Source organism: Oncorhynchus nerka, linkage group LG22 (assembly GCF_034236695.1).
Source record: "Oncorhynchus nerka isolate Pitt River linkage group LG22, Oner_Uvic_2.0, whole genome shotgun sequence".
In the NCBI taxonomy this organism is placed as follows: Eukaryota; Metazoa; Chordata; class Actinopteri; order Salmoniformes; family Salmonidae; genus Oncorhynchus; species Oncorhynchus nerka.
The window spans coordinates 15,174,248-15,188,312 of NC_088417.1; the positions used below are offsets into that span (position 1 = coordinate 15,174,248).

Consider the following 14,065-nt stretch of genomic DNA (forward strand, 5'->3'; position numbering starts at 1 on the left):
ATTGTTATTGGTAATCTCAGTGGCCATGTAGGTCAACTGTTATTCTTCAAAGTAACCAGGGAATCGCCTTTCCTTTCCTGAAGCGGTTGAAAGGCAATGAAGTGAGCTGAAACTATGTTTTTCTTCACTACAAAGGTTTCTTTACACTGCTTTTCACACGGAATGTTTTTACCTTAACAACTAGCCTAAATATCTCTGCAGATTTAGTCTGCATTCCATGGTGGTTCCTTCAAGGGAGCATTCTAATGTCAATGTTTAGGTAATGATACAGTTCTTTCTTCAAGTGGACAAGATATTGATCAAATGTAGCACACCCACAACTAACTAATCTACCCACCAAATCTATAGATAAATCCACTCTCTCTAATTTAATCTTTGGCCTATTAGGACCAATTAGTTTATACAAGAAAGTCTTTATTTAGCTGAAGGGATAGGGTTCAACTTCCCTTGAACCCAAAGACATACAGTATTATTACACTCTTTCAAATGAATATGAAACCTTTTGCAAGGCAACAGATACACTGATTGGTTTGGGATTTGAATTTCAATGCACTAAGCATGTACAAGAATAATCCCTACAGACAATCACAACAGAATAACATTTCCATGCTTTATCCCAATACATTTCCATGCTTTATCCCAATACATTTCCATGCTTTATCCCAATACATTTCCATGCTTTATCCCAATACATTTCCATGCTTTATCCCAATACATTTCCATGCTTTATCCCAATACATTTCCATGCTTTATCCCAATACATTTCACAGATATAAACTGAGTGTACAAAACATTAAGGACACCTGCTCTTTCCAATGATATAGACTGACCAGGTAAATCCATGTGAAAGCTATGATCCCTTATTCATATCACTTGTTAATTCCACTTCAATCAGTGTAGATGAGACAGGTTAAAGAAGGATTTTTAAGCCTTGAGACAATTGACATAGATTGTGTGTGTGTGCCATTCAGAGGGTGAATGGGAAAGAAAAAATATTGAAGTGCCTTTGAATTGGCGTATGGTAGTAAGTGCCAGGCTCACCGGTTTGTGTCAAGAACTATAACGCTGCTGGGTTTTTCCCACTCAACAGTTTCCCCATGTGTATCAAGAATGGTCCGCCACCCAGAGAACATCCATCCAACTTGACACAACTGTGGGAAGCAGTGGAGTCAACATGGGCCAGCATCCCTGTGGAACGCTTTTGAAGCCTTGTATTGTCCATGCCCCGACAAATTGAGGCTGTTCTGAGGGAAAAAGGGGCAGGGTGCAACTCAATATTAGAAACGTGTCCTTAATGTTTTGTACACTATTGTTGGATCTAAATATTGTTCATTGTTTTTTAATCTAATTAAACTCTTAAGACATTTTAGGAAGTAGATGCTCAACTAAATCTCCTTATATTTATTGTGTTCTTTTGACAATTCTTCTGTTGCCGAATGTAGCCTACTTTTAGAACCATGACTGACTAATAATTGCGTGCTGCCATCTAGTGGCAAATGCTGCACCTTGCTTGCACAGATTTTTCATTCCATGGCGACAGTTATAGAGTACGATCTACATACCGAAAACATCTTAATGTGATCAATGACTAACACAAAGACATATCAACATAAACAGTAAATGAATATGAGAACGGACTCGTAGCAATAACGCGTTTCTCTATCTGAAGTCACTGCATGTCTCTCATCCTGTCGAAGGAAAGCGGTGTGAACTTGTACCCAGATCCTTTGTAGAACTTGTTTTGGAATTCAACCCTGTAAAAGACAAATGAGACAGAAAAACATAACCTTTGGAAGTATCATTCAAGTGTAATTCACTTGTTATATTCTTTACATAATTGCTGCTTCAGTTGTGTCAATAAGCTCAAGGTCTGTACGTGGATGGTGTGCTGCAGAATCCAAAGGCTACATCAGGTGTGTATGTGTGAGTGTGCGCTTGCAGATGCATGTGTGCTTGTGTCGCTTGTCCCTACCAGTGCAGCCGTAGGGCGTGGAGGAAGGCAGAGAGACCCTCCATGACCAGGAGAATGGTGACTGTGAGGACAGCGAAGGCAGCAAAGGTCACTGCCAGCAGAACAGAACCCATCCCCGAGGTGACCCTCAGAGCCACCTGCAGAACCATCTTCCACAGCACCTCAGACAGCTCTACACAGACAGCATGCACAGGAACATAGAATACAGTTAAATTCATTTGAACATAACAGGTGACGGCAGGTAGCCTAGCAGTTCGGAGCGTTGGGCCAGTAACGAAAAGGTCACTGGTTTGAATCCCTGAACCGATTAGTTGAATAGCCTGTTAATGGCCCTTGAGCAGGGCACTTAAGAGCATCTGCTGAATGACGTAAATGTAACTACTTATTTTTTTAAAATCCTGGAATGATTGCTATTGAAGTTTACTCTATACACCATCTTATGTCATACTTTTCACTATGGGGATCAGAAAGTCGAGGGGAGGCAAGGTCATAACCATAACAGCCACATGGACATAGCTTTTATTGTGTTGTGCAGAATAATACACTACCAGCATGAGCTAGACTGAGAGCCCACAGGCGGAGGTAGGAGGCTGTGTTGGAGATGCATCCAAGGCAGTACTCGATGGTGTGGATGCCTTGGTACACGAAAATGTCAGCCATACTGACCTGCAATGAGACAAAGGCTTTTTTCACACCAAAGAAAAGTGAAAGACAAAACAGTAGAGATAAAAAACCTAGTAAAAACAGTGTGCAGGTGAGGTTGGAAGCCCAAAAGTGCTGATATGAAAACCACATCACAAATATAAGTACAACAAAAAAAAGTTTATTGAAATTAGTTAAACAGTATATTAATTATAATTGTACATAATGTGGTCAGTATACAAGAAACACTGTGTGTGTGTGTGTGTGTGTGTGTGTGTGTGTGTGTGTGAGAGAGAGTTAGGCTACATAGAGGGGATTATTGGGTAGTTTGGTTCATCAGGCTGACCCCCTTTCTTCGCTTGAAGTTATTAAGGGATGATGAGCTTTCGGCAATGTGAAGATAAGGATTCCAGAGTATGGTACCGCTGTGTCTGAGAGAATTGACTCTGAGGTGCGGCAGTTGGGAAGGTGAAGGTTATTGCAGTGTCTTGTGTTATATAGATGATTTCAGAATTAACCTGGAAGAATCCATTGAAAGGTAAACTGTCTGTGAGGTATGAGTAGTTGTAGATGAAAGTTAATAACTGGTGTACATTAATTAGAGGAGGCGGCTAGTCTTGCACATGTATTTTGTATGATGAGTAATTTGTGTGGGTATGAGGCATATGTACTGGCCCAGACACTATTACAGTAAATCAGATATGGGTAAATTAAGCTATAGTATAGAGTTAGGAAGCAAGCCTGATAAACCAAACCACTAATCTTTCTGATGATACCTACAGATTTCATCACTTTGCTGCAGACAAATGTAATATGATATTTCCAGGATAAGTTTTCATTAATTAGAACTCAGAGGAATTTAGTGAATGTGACTTGTTCCATTTCATTGCCACCAATTGAGATTCTGGCTCTTCTATTTTTTATATATTTATTATTTACAACATTTCTAATTTTTGCTCTTTAATACAATAACGTTGTATTTTTAACATTTAATGGCGTTTGCATAAACACATAACTATGATAAATTACAGAACATATTTTCTGACCATGTATATTTATTTATAAACAGTGACTTACTTTCTCTTTCCTGTTATCTGAAGCCTCTTGGTTGGAGATCCCAAAAACCTGCATGGGAAGCTTGTTTGTTGTGGGCTTCTGTTGGAATAATTTTTATATTAAGTTTCATTAAAATATGTATTTTAATGGCAGTTATAAAGGCAGGAACAGTCTACTTACAGAGTACACATTGACATAAAAACAGCCTTGTCAATCCAATACGTTTAATCACAAACGTCTACTTATAAAATGCATTATTCTAATCTAGTTGACTTACCAGCTTTAATTGCTTGTGTTTTCTATACAAGAGCAGGGGCTTGGCAAACAGTAGCCAAGGAACCATAAGCACAGCAACAACCACCAGAAATATTTGCACAGGTTTCTGTATAATAGAATGTTTAAAAAATTAGAAAATGACAGTTTTTGCTTAGAACTTAATGCATAGCGAGGTTTATGTTGCGTCTGGGCATCTATACTTTTTTTGTGTCCAAATGCATACGTTAAATTGAAATAATTTCTGTGGTCTCCTTGGATGAAAAATATGATTACATTATGTCACTTAGCAGAGTATTCTATCCAAAGGTCTTAAAGTACAGTGAATGCATACATTTGAGTATGTATATGTTTTCCAATCTGGGAAATGAACCGGAAAATTCTATTTTAAGAACCCATGATATTTTAGATTGAAGAAACCCATTGTACCTGTGTTCTGTAAAGCACAGTACCCTCAGAGCTGTAGTCAAAGAGCATCATGTTGATGAAGAGGAGCAGGATGCTAGGAGCAGATTCAGACTTCATCACTACACACCACTTGTAGAGGATGAGGAAGATCAGGTATCCAAACAGAGACAGCATGAAAATCACCTCTGGAATGAACTGCAACGCAACATCCTTTAAGTTTCTGAAGAATCTGCAATGAAACGATACAGTTGGAGGCAATCAGTTGGCACTACATTTTAAGTGACGGTGTATTGGTTCATCATAAACAGTGCTGTACAGTGTTTTTGTAAGTACTGTAGTTCTCCTGGAAAAAACACATGTACTTTTCTTTATTACCCTGTTAGTCTCACATGTCATTATCACAGTGATATTCCTGCCTCTGTGTTAGTATTAAGGGCTTGCCAAACAGGATGTGGCGACAGAGTTTCCTATTCACTTTCAAAGGAGCTAGGCGGGGGGTGGAATTAAATCCAGGAGGAGTAGTCGGCGGCGCTCGTGAAAGCCACCTGGCGGAGAAAATAGGAATCTGCTCTATTTTGGCGAACTTGGCGAGTTTCGCTTCCTGTCTTGAACGCCCTTTACTTACATGTAGTTCACCAGACTCAGAGTGACTCCAAAGAGCATGTGGGCCACTCCCATGATTACAGACATCTTCATCTTGTAAGAGTTCAGGAACGACAGCTTATTCGATGCAATATTCCAAATCTGTATCAGACATCAGTTTGAAATAGAAAAAGTTGGATCAGGTTACATTGTATATAAGATCATCTTTAATTAAAGAAGTTATGTAACTGCATCCCAGCTGGTTAATAACTTAATACTCAAGCATTTATAATACACACAATAAAATAAAATGCACAAAAGAAACAAAACGCAGAATAAAATACACTGAAGGAAAGCCCACCTTACTGAGTAGCAGAGAAAAGCACTTTTCATGAAATGATATGAACAGTAACATAATGACAATGAAAACAATGCTGTTCACTTTTTTTCACGACTGTAAATAGAGATAAATATATTTGACCCTTTGTCCTCAAATCTATGAGGGTTTAGATGGTTAGAAGAGTTTGCACACACTAACCGGGTCAACACCAAATGGGTAGGGATTGCCAGAGTAGACTCCAGACACCAGGGGGTCCAGATGAAGATGGCCAGAGTCATGCAACGTGTCATTACTGGGGGGAAAGAACAAAAGGAACCATTTACATTCTTATTCCAACTCATTTGTTACAATACTATTACAGCTTTAATAAAGGAGGAAACTCACGTCCACGGTCCGTGTGGATGGAACATGGGTCGGACGCTCCACGAGGATCCAAAGACGTTGAAGGACTTGGAGAAGCAGTCATTGTAGATGAGGCCAGTGTATATGGAGAAGAGGCCCATCAGGAATATAATGTAGCGTCCATCCACCAGCATGTCAATCAGCTGCAGGGACGGGTAACTAACGTTACAGTCAAAACAATGCACCGCATTGTCTTTCAATGTTAGTGTAGTTGTAACACCCTCATGTTTTAAAAAAAATAAACGGTTTCCACTAACATTTTGTACGACATCACTTTTACAGCTTCAAAAGTTGACTTTTCACTAGTAGCACTTAAACAACATAATTGACTTGACATATACTATTCATCCTCAGGGCTCAGGCCATCCTCTGACAGAGTGCTTTTCATACCTCGTTCTTCAGCTTCCTGAAGTGTTCTTGGTGTAGGATCAACCATAAAGCGAGCAGAGTCATGACGAGACCGTGACCACAGTCTCCAAACATGACCGCAAACAGGAAGGGGAAGGTCACCATGGTGTATGGAGCTGAAAAGATATTACATTCGAACAAGAATTCAATAGTTGTGATCACTGCCAAAACGACTTTGGAGGTACTTCTCTTTTTCTTTACAATATTACCAACAGCTAAAAAAGGAAACAAATATAGGCTAATCAGATCTGGGTCAGTCACATTAAGTCATTAAGGGATCCTGAGTGGCGCAGCGGTCTAAGGCACTGCATTACAGTGCTAGAGGCATCACTACAGACCGGGTTCAATCCCAGGCTGTATCACAACCGGCCGTGATCGGGAGTCCCATAGGGAGGCGCACAATTGGCCCAGTGTCGTCCGGGTTAGTGGAGGGTCTGTCCTGGGTCGGCCGTCATTGTAAATAAGAATTTGTTCTTAACTGACTTGCCTAATTAAATAAAAACACATTTTTAAAAAGTCAAATACTTCTAAATACACACATAGGATCTTAATTTGAACCAGTTTTCTACAGCAGGAAAATAATCCTACAGCAACAGGAAATGTGGATTGTAACGAATGAAAATATTTGTAGAGGTAGAAACATTTTTCATGAAGAAAAATCAAGTCTGAAATTTCTATATGGAATTACAAACTTCAGAAGCCTTTTAATCCTCAAATACACTGTTTTACAGTTCCAGCATTGCGGGAAAGTTCTCCTGACACAGGGTGATCAAATGGAAGTCCCCAAACTGCACACTCCAATGTAAATCAAGCGCACACAGGAGATAGTGGTGTTGTTACCTGGGTTTATTTCCTGATAGTTGCCGACCCCATAGGCATCAATAATGCTCTGGAAACCTGAGGTAAAGGAGTTAACCCTGTTGAATGTTGGGGGTGTCTGCTGGGTTTGGATTCTGTTCACGACGGGGCTAAGACTGGAGCCGCTCTGCTCCTAATGTTAAAAAAGCACCAACACACAGATACACACAGAAAGATAAGCACACACAGTTCATTTAGAAAAATCTGCATGTTCACACCCTGAATGCTTAGTAATTTAAGCAAGTTTGGGAGACTTACTGATCCATGTATCAGTGCAGTGTGCACAGAGTTTAAGTCAGACACTGGACACCAAATCTCAGCAACAATCAGCTTCTGTGTGATGTCTATGTTACACAGGTTCAATGTGTAATAGATGGCCATCATCTTCTTTACTTTAGAGGCCCACTCCTGGAGGTTGGCTGCTGCTGCAGTCAGGGTAGTCTCACGGAACTCCTCCGTCCTCTTCAGGACCTGACAGAAGATGAATGACCAGAAAGAAAGTGTTTTGTTTTCTTCCATCCCTCTAACCTCTCGCTTAAAATATTGTTCTACTTCCATCTGTGACATTACATTAGGACTAATTAAAGCAGAATAGCAAAAGTCCTGACATATTACTGACATATAATGTACAGTTGAAGTCGGAAGTTTACATACACCTTAGCCAAATACATTTAAACTCAGTTTTTCACAATTCCTGACATTTAATCTGAGTAAAAATTATCTGTTTTAGGTCAGTTAGAATCACCACTTTATTTTAAGAATGTGAAATGTCAGATTAATAGTGGAGAGTGTAACGTCGGGTGAGTGATGAGTGAGGAGCGAAGTGAACGGGGGAAACGCTTTAATGTCCTTCAAAACGTAACAGGTCCAAACATGGGTGAATGCCCTAAAACAATGGCGCTAAACAAACCAAAAACCTAGTTACAAACACTGGACAGCGAAAACCCAAAACAAACAAGGAACAGGTGAAAACAATTAGACAAAAACAAACGAAAAGGAAAAAGGGATCGGTGGCAGCTAATAGACCGGCAGCGACGACCGCTGAGCGCCACCCGAGCAGGAAGGGGAGACACCTTCGGTGGTATTCGTGACAGAGAGAATGATTTATTTCAGTTTTATTTCTTTCATCACATTCCCAGTGGGTCGGACGTTTACATACACTCAATTAATAGCTTGGCCTTTAAATTGTTTAACTTGGGTCAAACATTTTGGGTAGCCTTCCACAATAAATTGTGTTAATTTTGGCCCATTCCTCCGGACAGAGCTGGTGTAACTGAGTCAAGTTTGTAGGCCTCTTTGCTCGCACACTTTTTTCAGTTCTGCCCACATATTTTCCATAAGATTGAGGTCAGGGCTTTGTGATGGCCACTCCAATACCTTAACTTTGTTGTCCTTAAGCCATTTTGCCACAACTTTGGAAGTATGCTTGGGGTCATTGTCCATTTGGAAGACCCATTTGCGACCAAGCCTTAACTTTCTGACTGATGTCTTGAGATGTTGCTTCAATATATCCACATAATTTTCCTCTCTCATAATTGTGAAGTGCACCAGTCCCTCCTGCAGCAAAGCACCCACAAAACATGATGCTGCCACCCCCGTGCTTCACAGTTGGGATGGGGTTCTTCGGCTCGCAAGCCTCCCCCTTTTTCCTCCAAACATAACAATGGTCCTTATGGCCAAACAGTTCTATTTTTGTTTCATCAGACCAGTGGACATTTCTCCAAAAAGTACAATCTTTGTCCCCATGTGTAGTTGCAAACTGTAGTCTGGCTTTTTTATGGCGGTTTTGGAGCAGTGGCTTCTTCCTTGCTGAGCGGCCTTTCAGTTTATGTTGATAGAGGACTTGTTTTACTGTGGATATAGATACTTTTGTACCCGTTTCCTCCAGCATCTTCACAAGGTACTTTGCTGTTGTTCTAGGATTGATTTGCACTTTTCGCACCAAAGTACTTTAATCTCTAGGAGACAAAACTTTTGACGGCTGCGTGGTCCCATGGTGTTTATGCTATTGTTGTTTGTACAGATGAACGTGGTACATTCAGGCATTTGGAAATTGCTCCCAAGGATGAACCAGACTTGTGGAGGTCTACAATGTTTTTTCTGAGGTCTTGGTTGATTTCTTTTGATTTCCCCATGATGTCAAGCAAAGAGACACTAAGTTTGAAAGTAGGCCTTGAAATACATCCACAGGTACACCTCCAATTGACTCAAATTATATTAATTAGCCTATCAGAAGCTTCTAAAGCCATGACATCATTTTCTGGAATCCAAGCAGTTCAAAGGCACAGTCAACTTAGTGTATGTAAACTCCTGACCCACTGGAATTGTGATACTGTGACTTATAAGTGAAATAATATGTCTGTAAAGTGTAAGTGTATGTAAACTTCCGACTTCAACTGTATGTATTAGCATGAGTACCTTCATTTAACTAGGCAAGTCAGTTAAGAACAACTTTTAATGTATAATGATGGCCTACCCCGGCCAAACCCTAACCCGGGCGACGCTGGGCCAATTGTGTGCTGCCCTATGGGACTCTCAATCACGGCCGGTTGTGATACAGCCTGGAATCGAACCAGGGTCTGTAGTGATGCCTCTAGCACTGAGATGCAGTGCCTTAGACCGCTGTGCCGCTCGGGAGCAGCCTCATTGTCAAAGTGCTCTATAATGAACTTTTACCAATCGAAGGTCTTCAATGCGTGTGTTGACGTTTGTTCTCATTTCCTTTCTTGCATACGCATTGTTGGGACATGGATACATGCTGGCATGAAACCTGAAGTAGAACATAATATTAGTATTTTTGGCTAATTTACTTATTTTCAAGGCTTTTGACATACTCAAGGGATCTTTTCACTCACCCATCACATAGCTTTCTGATCTTTCCTCTGATCTGGTCTCCTTGGACAAATACTACGAACACATCCTTCTTCACTGGATCCTCCTGTGAGCATTAAACAATGTTTGTTTACTCAACACGCATCTGCAATTATAAGCTAATAAACAACCTTTTTGTTTAATGGTTGTTTGCCTTTAAATAGAGGAGATCCTCATGTTTGAAGATGTGCTTATTAGTGAACCATTTCCTTACAGCCATGTTCTCCTCCTCATGGGGCTTGATTTCAGCATGACGGAGGACAAAGTTTCCATGAAACAGTCGCCACAGGATCTTTTCGAAGGCAAGGAAACGTTCATGCTTGATGACTCCTGCAACAAACCTGTCATGGGGATAGAAGAGGAAGGCATCAAATACTTTACTTGGTTATCAGATTTCTCTACAACCTGATAGCAACCTGAAAATGGTGGTGGCCCCTACTTTAAACCAATTCCAGTGTTTTTTGTGTGGTTAGCCTGACTAGTAACATTAGGCTAATAATTCACCCAAGTTTCAGGGGTCCATTGGTGCTGGTGTAACTGGTGCGTCGGCATGTCACCCTGGAAGAGTACACCGACTCTTCAGAAGGAAGCTCAGAGATGGAGAGCTGGGACTCAGCCTATAGGCACAACATGAGAAGAAACAGGACTGTTTATGCTATCATTCCTTTATGATATTCTTCTTTCCATCCCAGTATTTGTTAGGAGGACATAAGTCAAATGCAGTCAGTCATTTACCTCCTCAAAAAAGTCATCAGTCATCTGCAGGAGATGGTTGATCTCCATTAGTTGAGTGAAGTTCTGCCTGAGGGTGTCTCGGTTTGAGTTGATCTCCTTCAGCTCCTGCTCCAGTTTATCAAATCTAGACTGTAACATACATGGAGAAAAAAGGGGATCCCAACATTAGTTTATTGTAATTAAACGGTAGTCATTGGACTAACTTGGTATAAACAAGTTACATTAACATCAAACACATTTTTACGAAAACCAATAACTAGCCTACTGGGTTTGCCGCACTCATTATTTCTAGGGGTCTTATGTGACCAGGTGTTCAGTGCTTGTGCCCAGAAGACCTTACCTCAGGTTCAGGGCCAGCTCAGCCATGACCCCCATCATCGGCCAGTCCAAGCAGATCAGTATCCGTTCAAAGTGGTGACCCAAAGTAAATATATACAAAAAGAAAACTACAAAGAGGCAATGCCTAAACTAAAGAGGTTAACCAACACAAAACAACTCCAAACAAGCCGAGAGGCCTCTCGTCACACATTGCCAATCAATCCTGATTGGCACCACCTGTAGTGCTTATCAAGGGTTCCTGGTAGAGCACAGACCGTGACCTGGTTGCTGCTGCCACCTGGGGATGGAGTGTTTAAGTGCATCCTGGTAGTGTGTTTGTCTATGCCCCACCACTAACCTTCCACCCATATCAACACGAATCAAGCTAGACTTTAACATACATGGAGAAAGGGAGATTGCAAAATGAGTTTATTGTATTAAATGGTTGTCATTGGCCTAACTTGGTATAAACCAGTTACATCCAAACTAATGATGACACGGCTGGGAAAGAAGCCGACCAACTATGAGAGCAAGCACCTTACCTCTAAATCCAGAACATCTCGTGGAACAGGTATTGTCTCACTGGTAAAGTCTGCTGGGATGGGGATGTTTGATTTGACAACCTCATTTTCCAAGAACCCTAGTAGAAATGAGCCCAATGTTTATAGAGGGGATGTTCTAGGTATTTATTTAGAAGAGGGTCATTTGTCCAGAGTCCTATTTAAATCTTCCTTTAAAAAACACATACTTACGAAGAATTCTCTCCATCTCCTCACATTTCTTCACCTCCTTCACAAATCGGCGCTGAAAGGCGACTGTTCCAGGATTTAGCTAAAACATATGCAAATATATACTTAAATTGGTTGACATTTGTTAGGTGTTAGTAGCCTCTGTTGCAGTTTAAATAATGATTTCAGTGTAAACTATTTTCTCATATTCTGTGTGAAGTGTTTACCTTCAATTGAAATCAAAAACTCACACTGAACTAAGTACTGTAACCAAACTGAATAGCTCTGGGTTGAAGTTCTCATGTACAGGTCTAACCTCAGCTTCCCCTCCCACCACATATATTATCAATCACGTTCTAATACGATCAATTACGTTATGTAATTGCATTAAAGTAAGTATGCCTAAAAGTAACGGTTTGTTTTTGCATGGTGAATGTATAATTGTTGGTTTGTGCACAAACATAATGAAATATTTTTGGGAAGGCTTTTTACAGGCAAAATATATGAACCTTAATGTGAGAGGGGAATCAATAGACCTACACATGTATGACACAGTATCTCCACGTTTCACATGTTATTTGTCATTGGAACGCACAAGAATTTGGATAGGTTCAACTTTTTCCTTTAATGACTCCATATTATTTAAACTTACAGCATTAATGACTCTATATTATTTCAACTTACAGCATTAATGACTCTATATTATTTCAACTTACAGTGTTAATGACTCTATATGATTTAAACATACAGTGTTAATGCCTCTATATTATGTCAACTTACAGTGTTAATGGCTCTATATTATGTCAACTTACAGTAATAAAACTCCATATTATTTCAACTTACAGCAATGTGTCAATATTAAGCCAGTGTACATGGTGGAATCAATATGTAATAGACTGGCATGCAGTTAAATGGATTTGACCTTCATACCATTAGCCATACTGTGCTCGGTTTAATTTGGGCTATTTCAACTACAAAGGTCTGTGTTTATTTTATTTTTGTTAACTTCTACTAATACCCAATACTTGAAAAATATTGAAAAAGTCATACGGGTTAAAAAAAAAAAAGTCATACGGGTTAGACGATTAGCCTCAAATGTAAAGAACTTTCCGTTAATATAGTTTAGTTATGTACCACATTTCCATAAGTTTCACTGGAAATATGATTGTTTATACTCACATCTTTAAATTGCACCAGTCCTAGATGCCCAAGCTCATTGATGCAGTTGTGAGCTGACTCAGTTTGGAAAAACAGCTGGACAAGACACATCTCTTCACTCCGAAAAAAGGAATCCATATTTTAGTCAAACCTGTCCTGATTTGCCTTATCCTATAACAAAACCACGTGTTGTGCTCTTGGAATAAGAACCTTCACAGCAAGCACCTCACATTTCTGATACAGGCTAGACTACCCTTCAATGTGTCTTTTGAAGGGCAGCCCAAACATGAAATGGAAAGAGTGGTTGTGTCATCAGGATCAATAATGACACTGCTGCTGTGGTACTCACCAATACCCCATGATATACGGAGCCTGTGGGCTGAGTGAGCCATAGAGATTAGCCATTGAATAAGTAAGCCATGTTATAAACCATGTTATAAGCCATGTTATAAACCACGTTATAAACCATGTTATAAACCACGTTATAAGCCACGTTATAAACCACGTTATAAACCATGTTATAAACCATGTTATAAGCCATGTTATAAACCATGTTATAAACCATGTTATAAACCACGTTATAAACCACGTTATAAACCATGTTATAAACCACGTTAAAAGCCATGTTATAAACCATGTTATAAGCCATGTTATAAACCATGTTATAAACCATGTTATAAGCCACGTTATAAACCACGTTATAAACCACGTTATAAGCCACGTTATAAACCATGTTAAAAGCCATGTTATAAACCATGTTATAAGCCATGTTATAAACCATGTTATAAGCCATGTTATAAACCACGTTATAACCCACAAGCCATGGGGCGGCAGGGTAGCCTAGTGGTTCGAGCGTTGGACTAGTAACCGGAAGGTTTCTGCTACTGAAAGACAGTGCCATAATAATCAGTGTTTTTAATTTAAAGACAGTGCCATAATAATCCATGTTTAGAATGTAAAGCTTTTTAGAAATGGTATAATTGTGAATCTGGGATATCATTTGTTAAGAATAACATGACTTGGAAATAATCAATTGAACATGGATTGGTAAAATGTATATCTGTATTCTCCGGCTACCCTTCTGATCTGTGTAAAAGAGCACATATAAGGCCTGCATTTGAAGATATTTTTTTTTATATAAGAATTGTAATACTTATAATTTCTTTAGGCTTAATTGTCTTCATTTCAATGTTAACAAAATAAAGTGTGGTCTTTGTGTCATAGGTGATAGGCTTTATACAGGATTAGTAACTGTCGCGTTATAACGTGTCCTTCCAGGGTACAATCGGAATCCCCTCCCCACACATATTTTAT

The 14,065-nt window shown here is 39.7% G+C and overlaps 1 protein-coding gene across 1 annotated transcript; it reads right to left on the bottom strand.

The window, feature by feature from the left end:
• Positions 1-236: 236 nt before the first annotated feature.
• si:ch73-173p19.2 (V-type proton ATPase 116 kDa subunit a 1) lies at positions 237-13,000 on the bottom strand. The gene is made up of 20 exons (XM_029625906.2): positions 12,773-13,000; positions 11,618-11,696; positions 11,408-11,505; positions 10,548-10,676; positions 10,317-10,429; positions 10,027-10,153; positions 9,797-9,879; positions 9,618-9,711; positions 7,200-7,412; positions 6,924-7,074; positions 6,066-6,199; positions 5,658-5,818; positions 5,472-5,565; positions 4,977-5,095; positions 4,373-4,580; positions 3,948-4,052; positions 3,692-3,769; positions 2,521-2,638; positions 1,973-2,144; positions 237-1,754 (listed from the first exon to the last, which is right to left on the bottom strand). The coding sequence occupies exons 1-20, from the start codon at positions 12,887-12,889 to the stop codon at positions 1,670-1,672; spliced, it is 2,478 nt and encodes an 825-aa protein (XP_029481766.2). The 5' UTR covers positions 12,890-13,000; the 3' UTR covers positions 237-1,669.
• Positions 13,001-14,065: the final 1,065 nt, after the last annotated feature.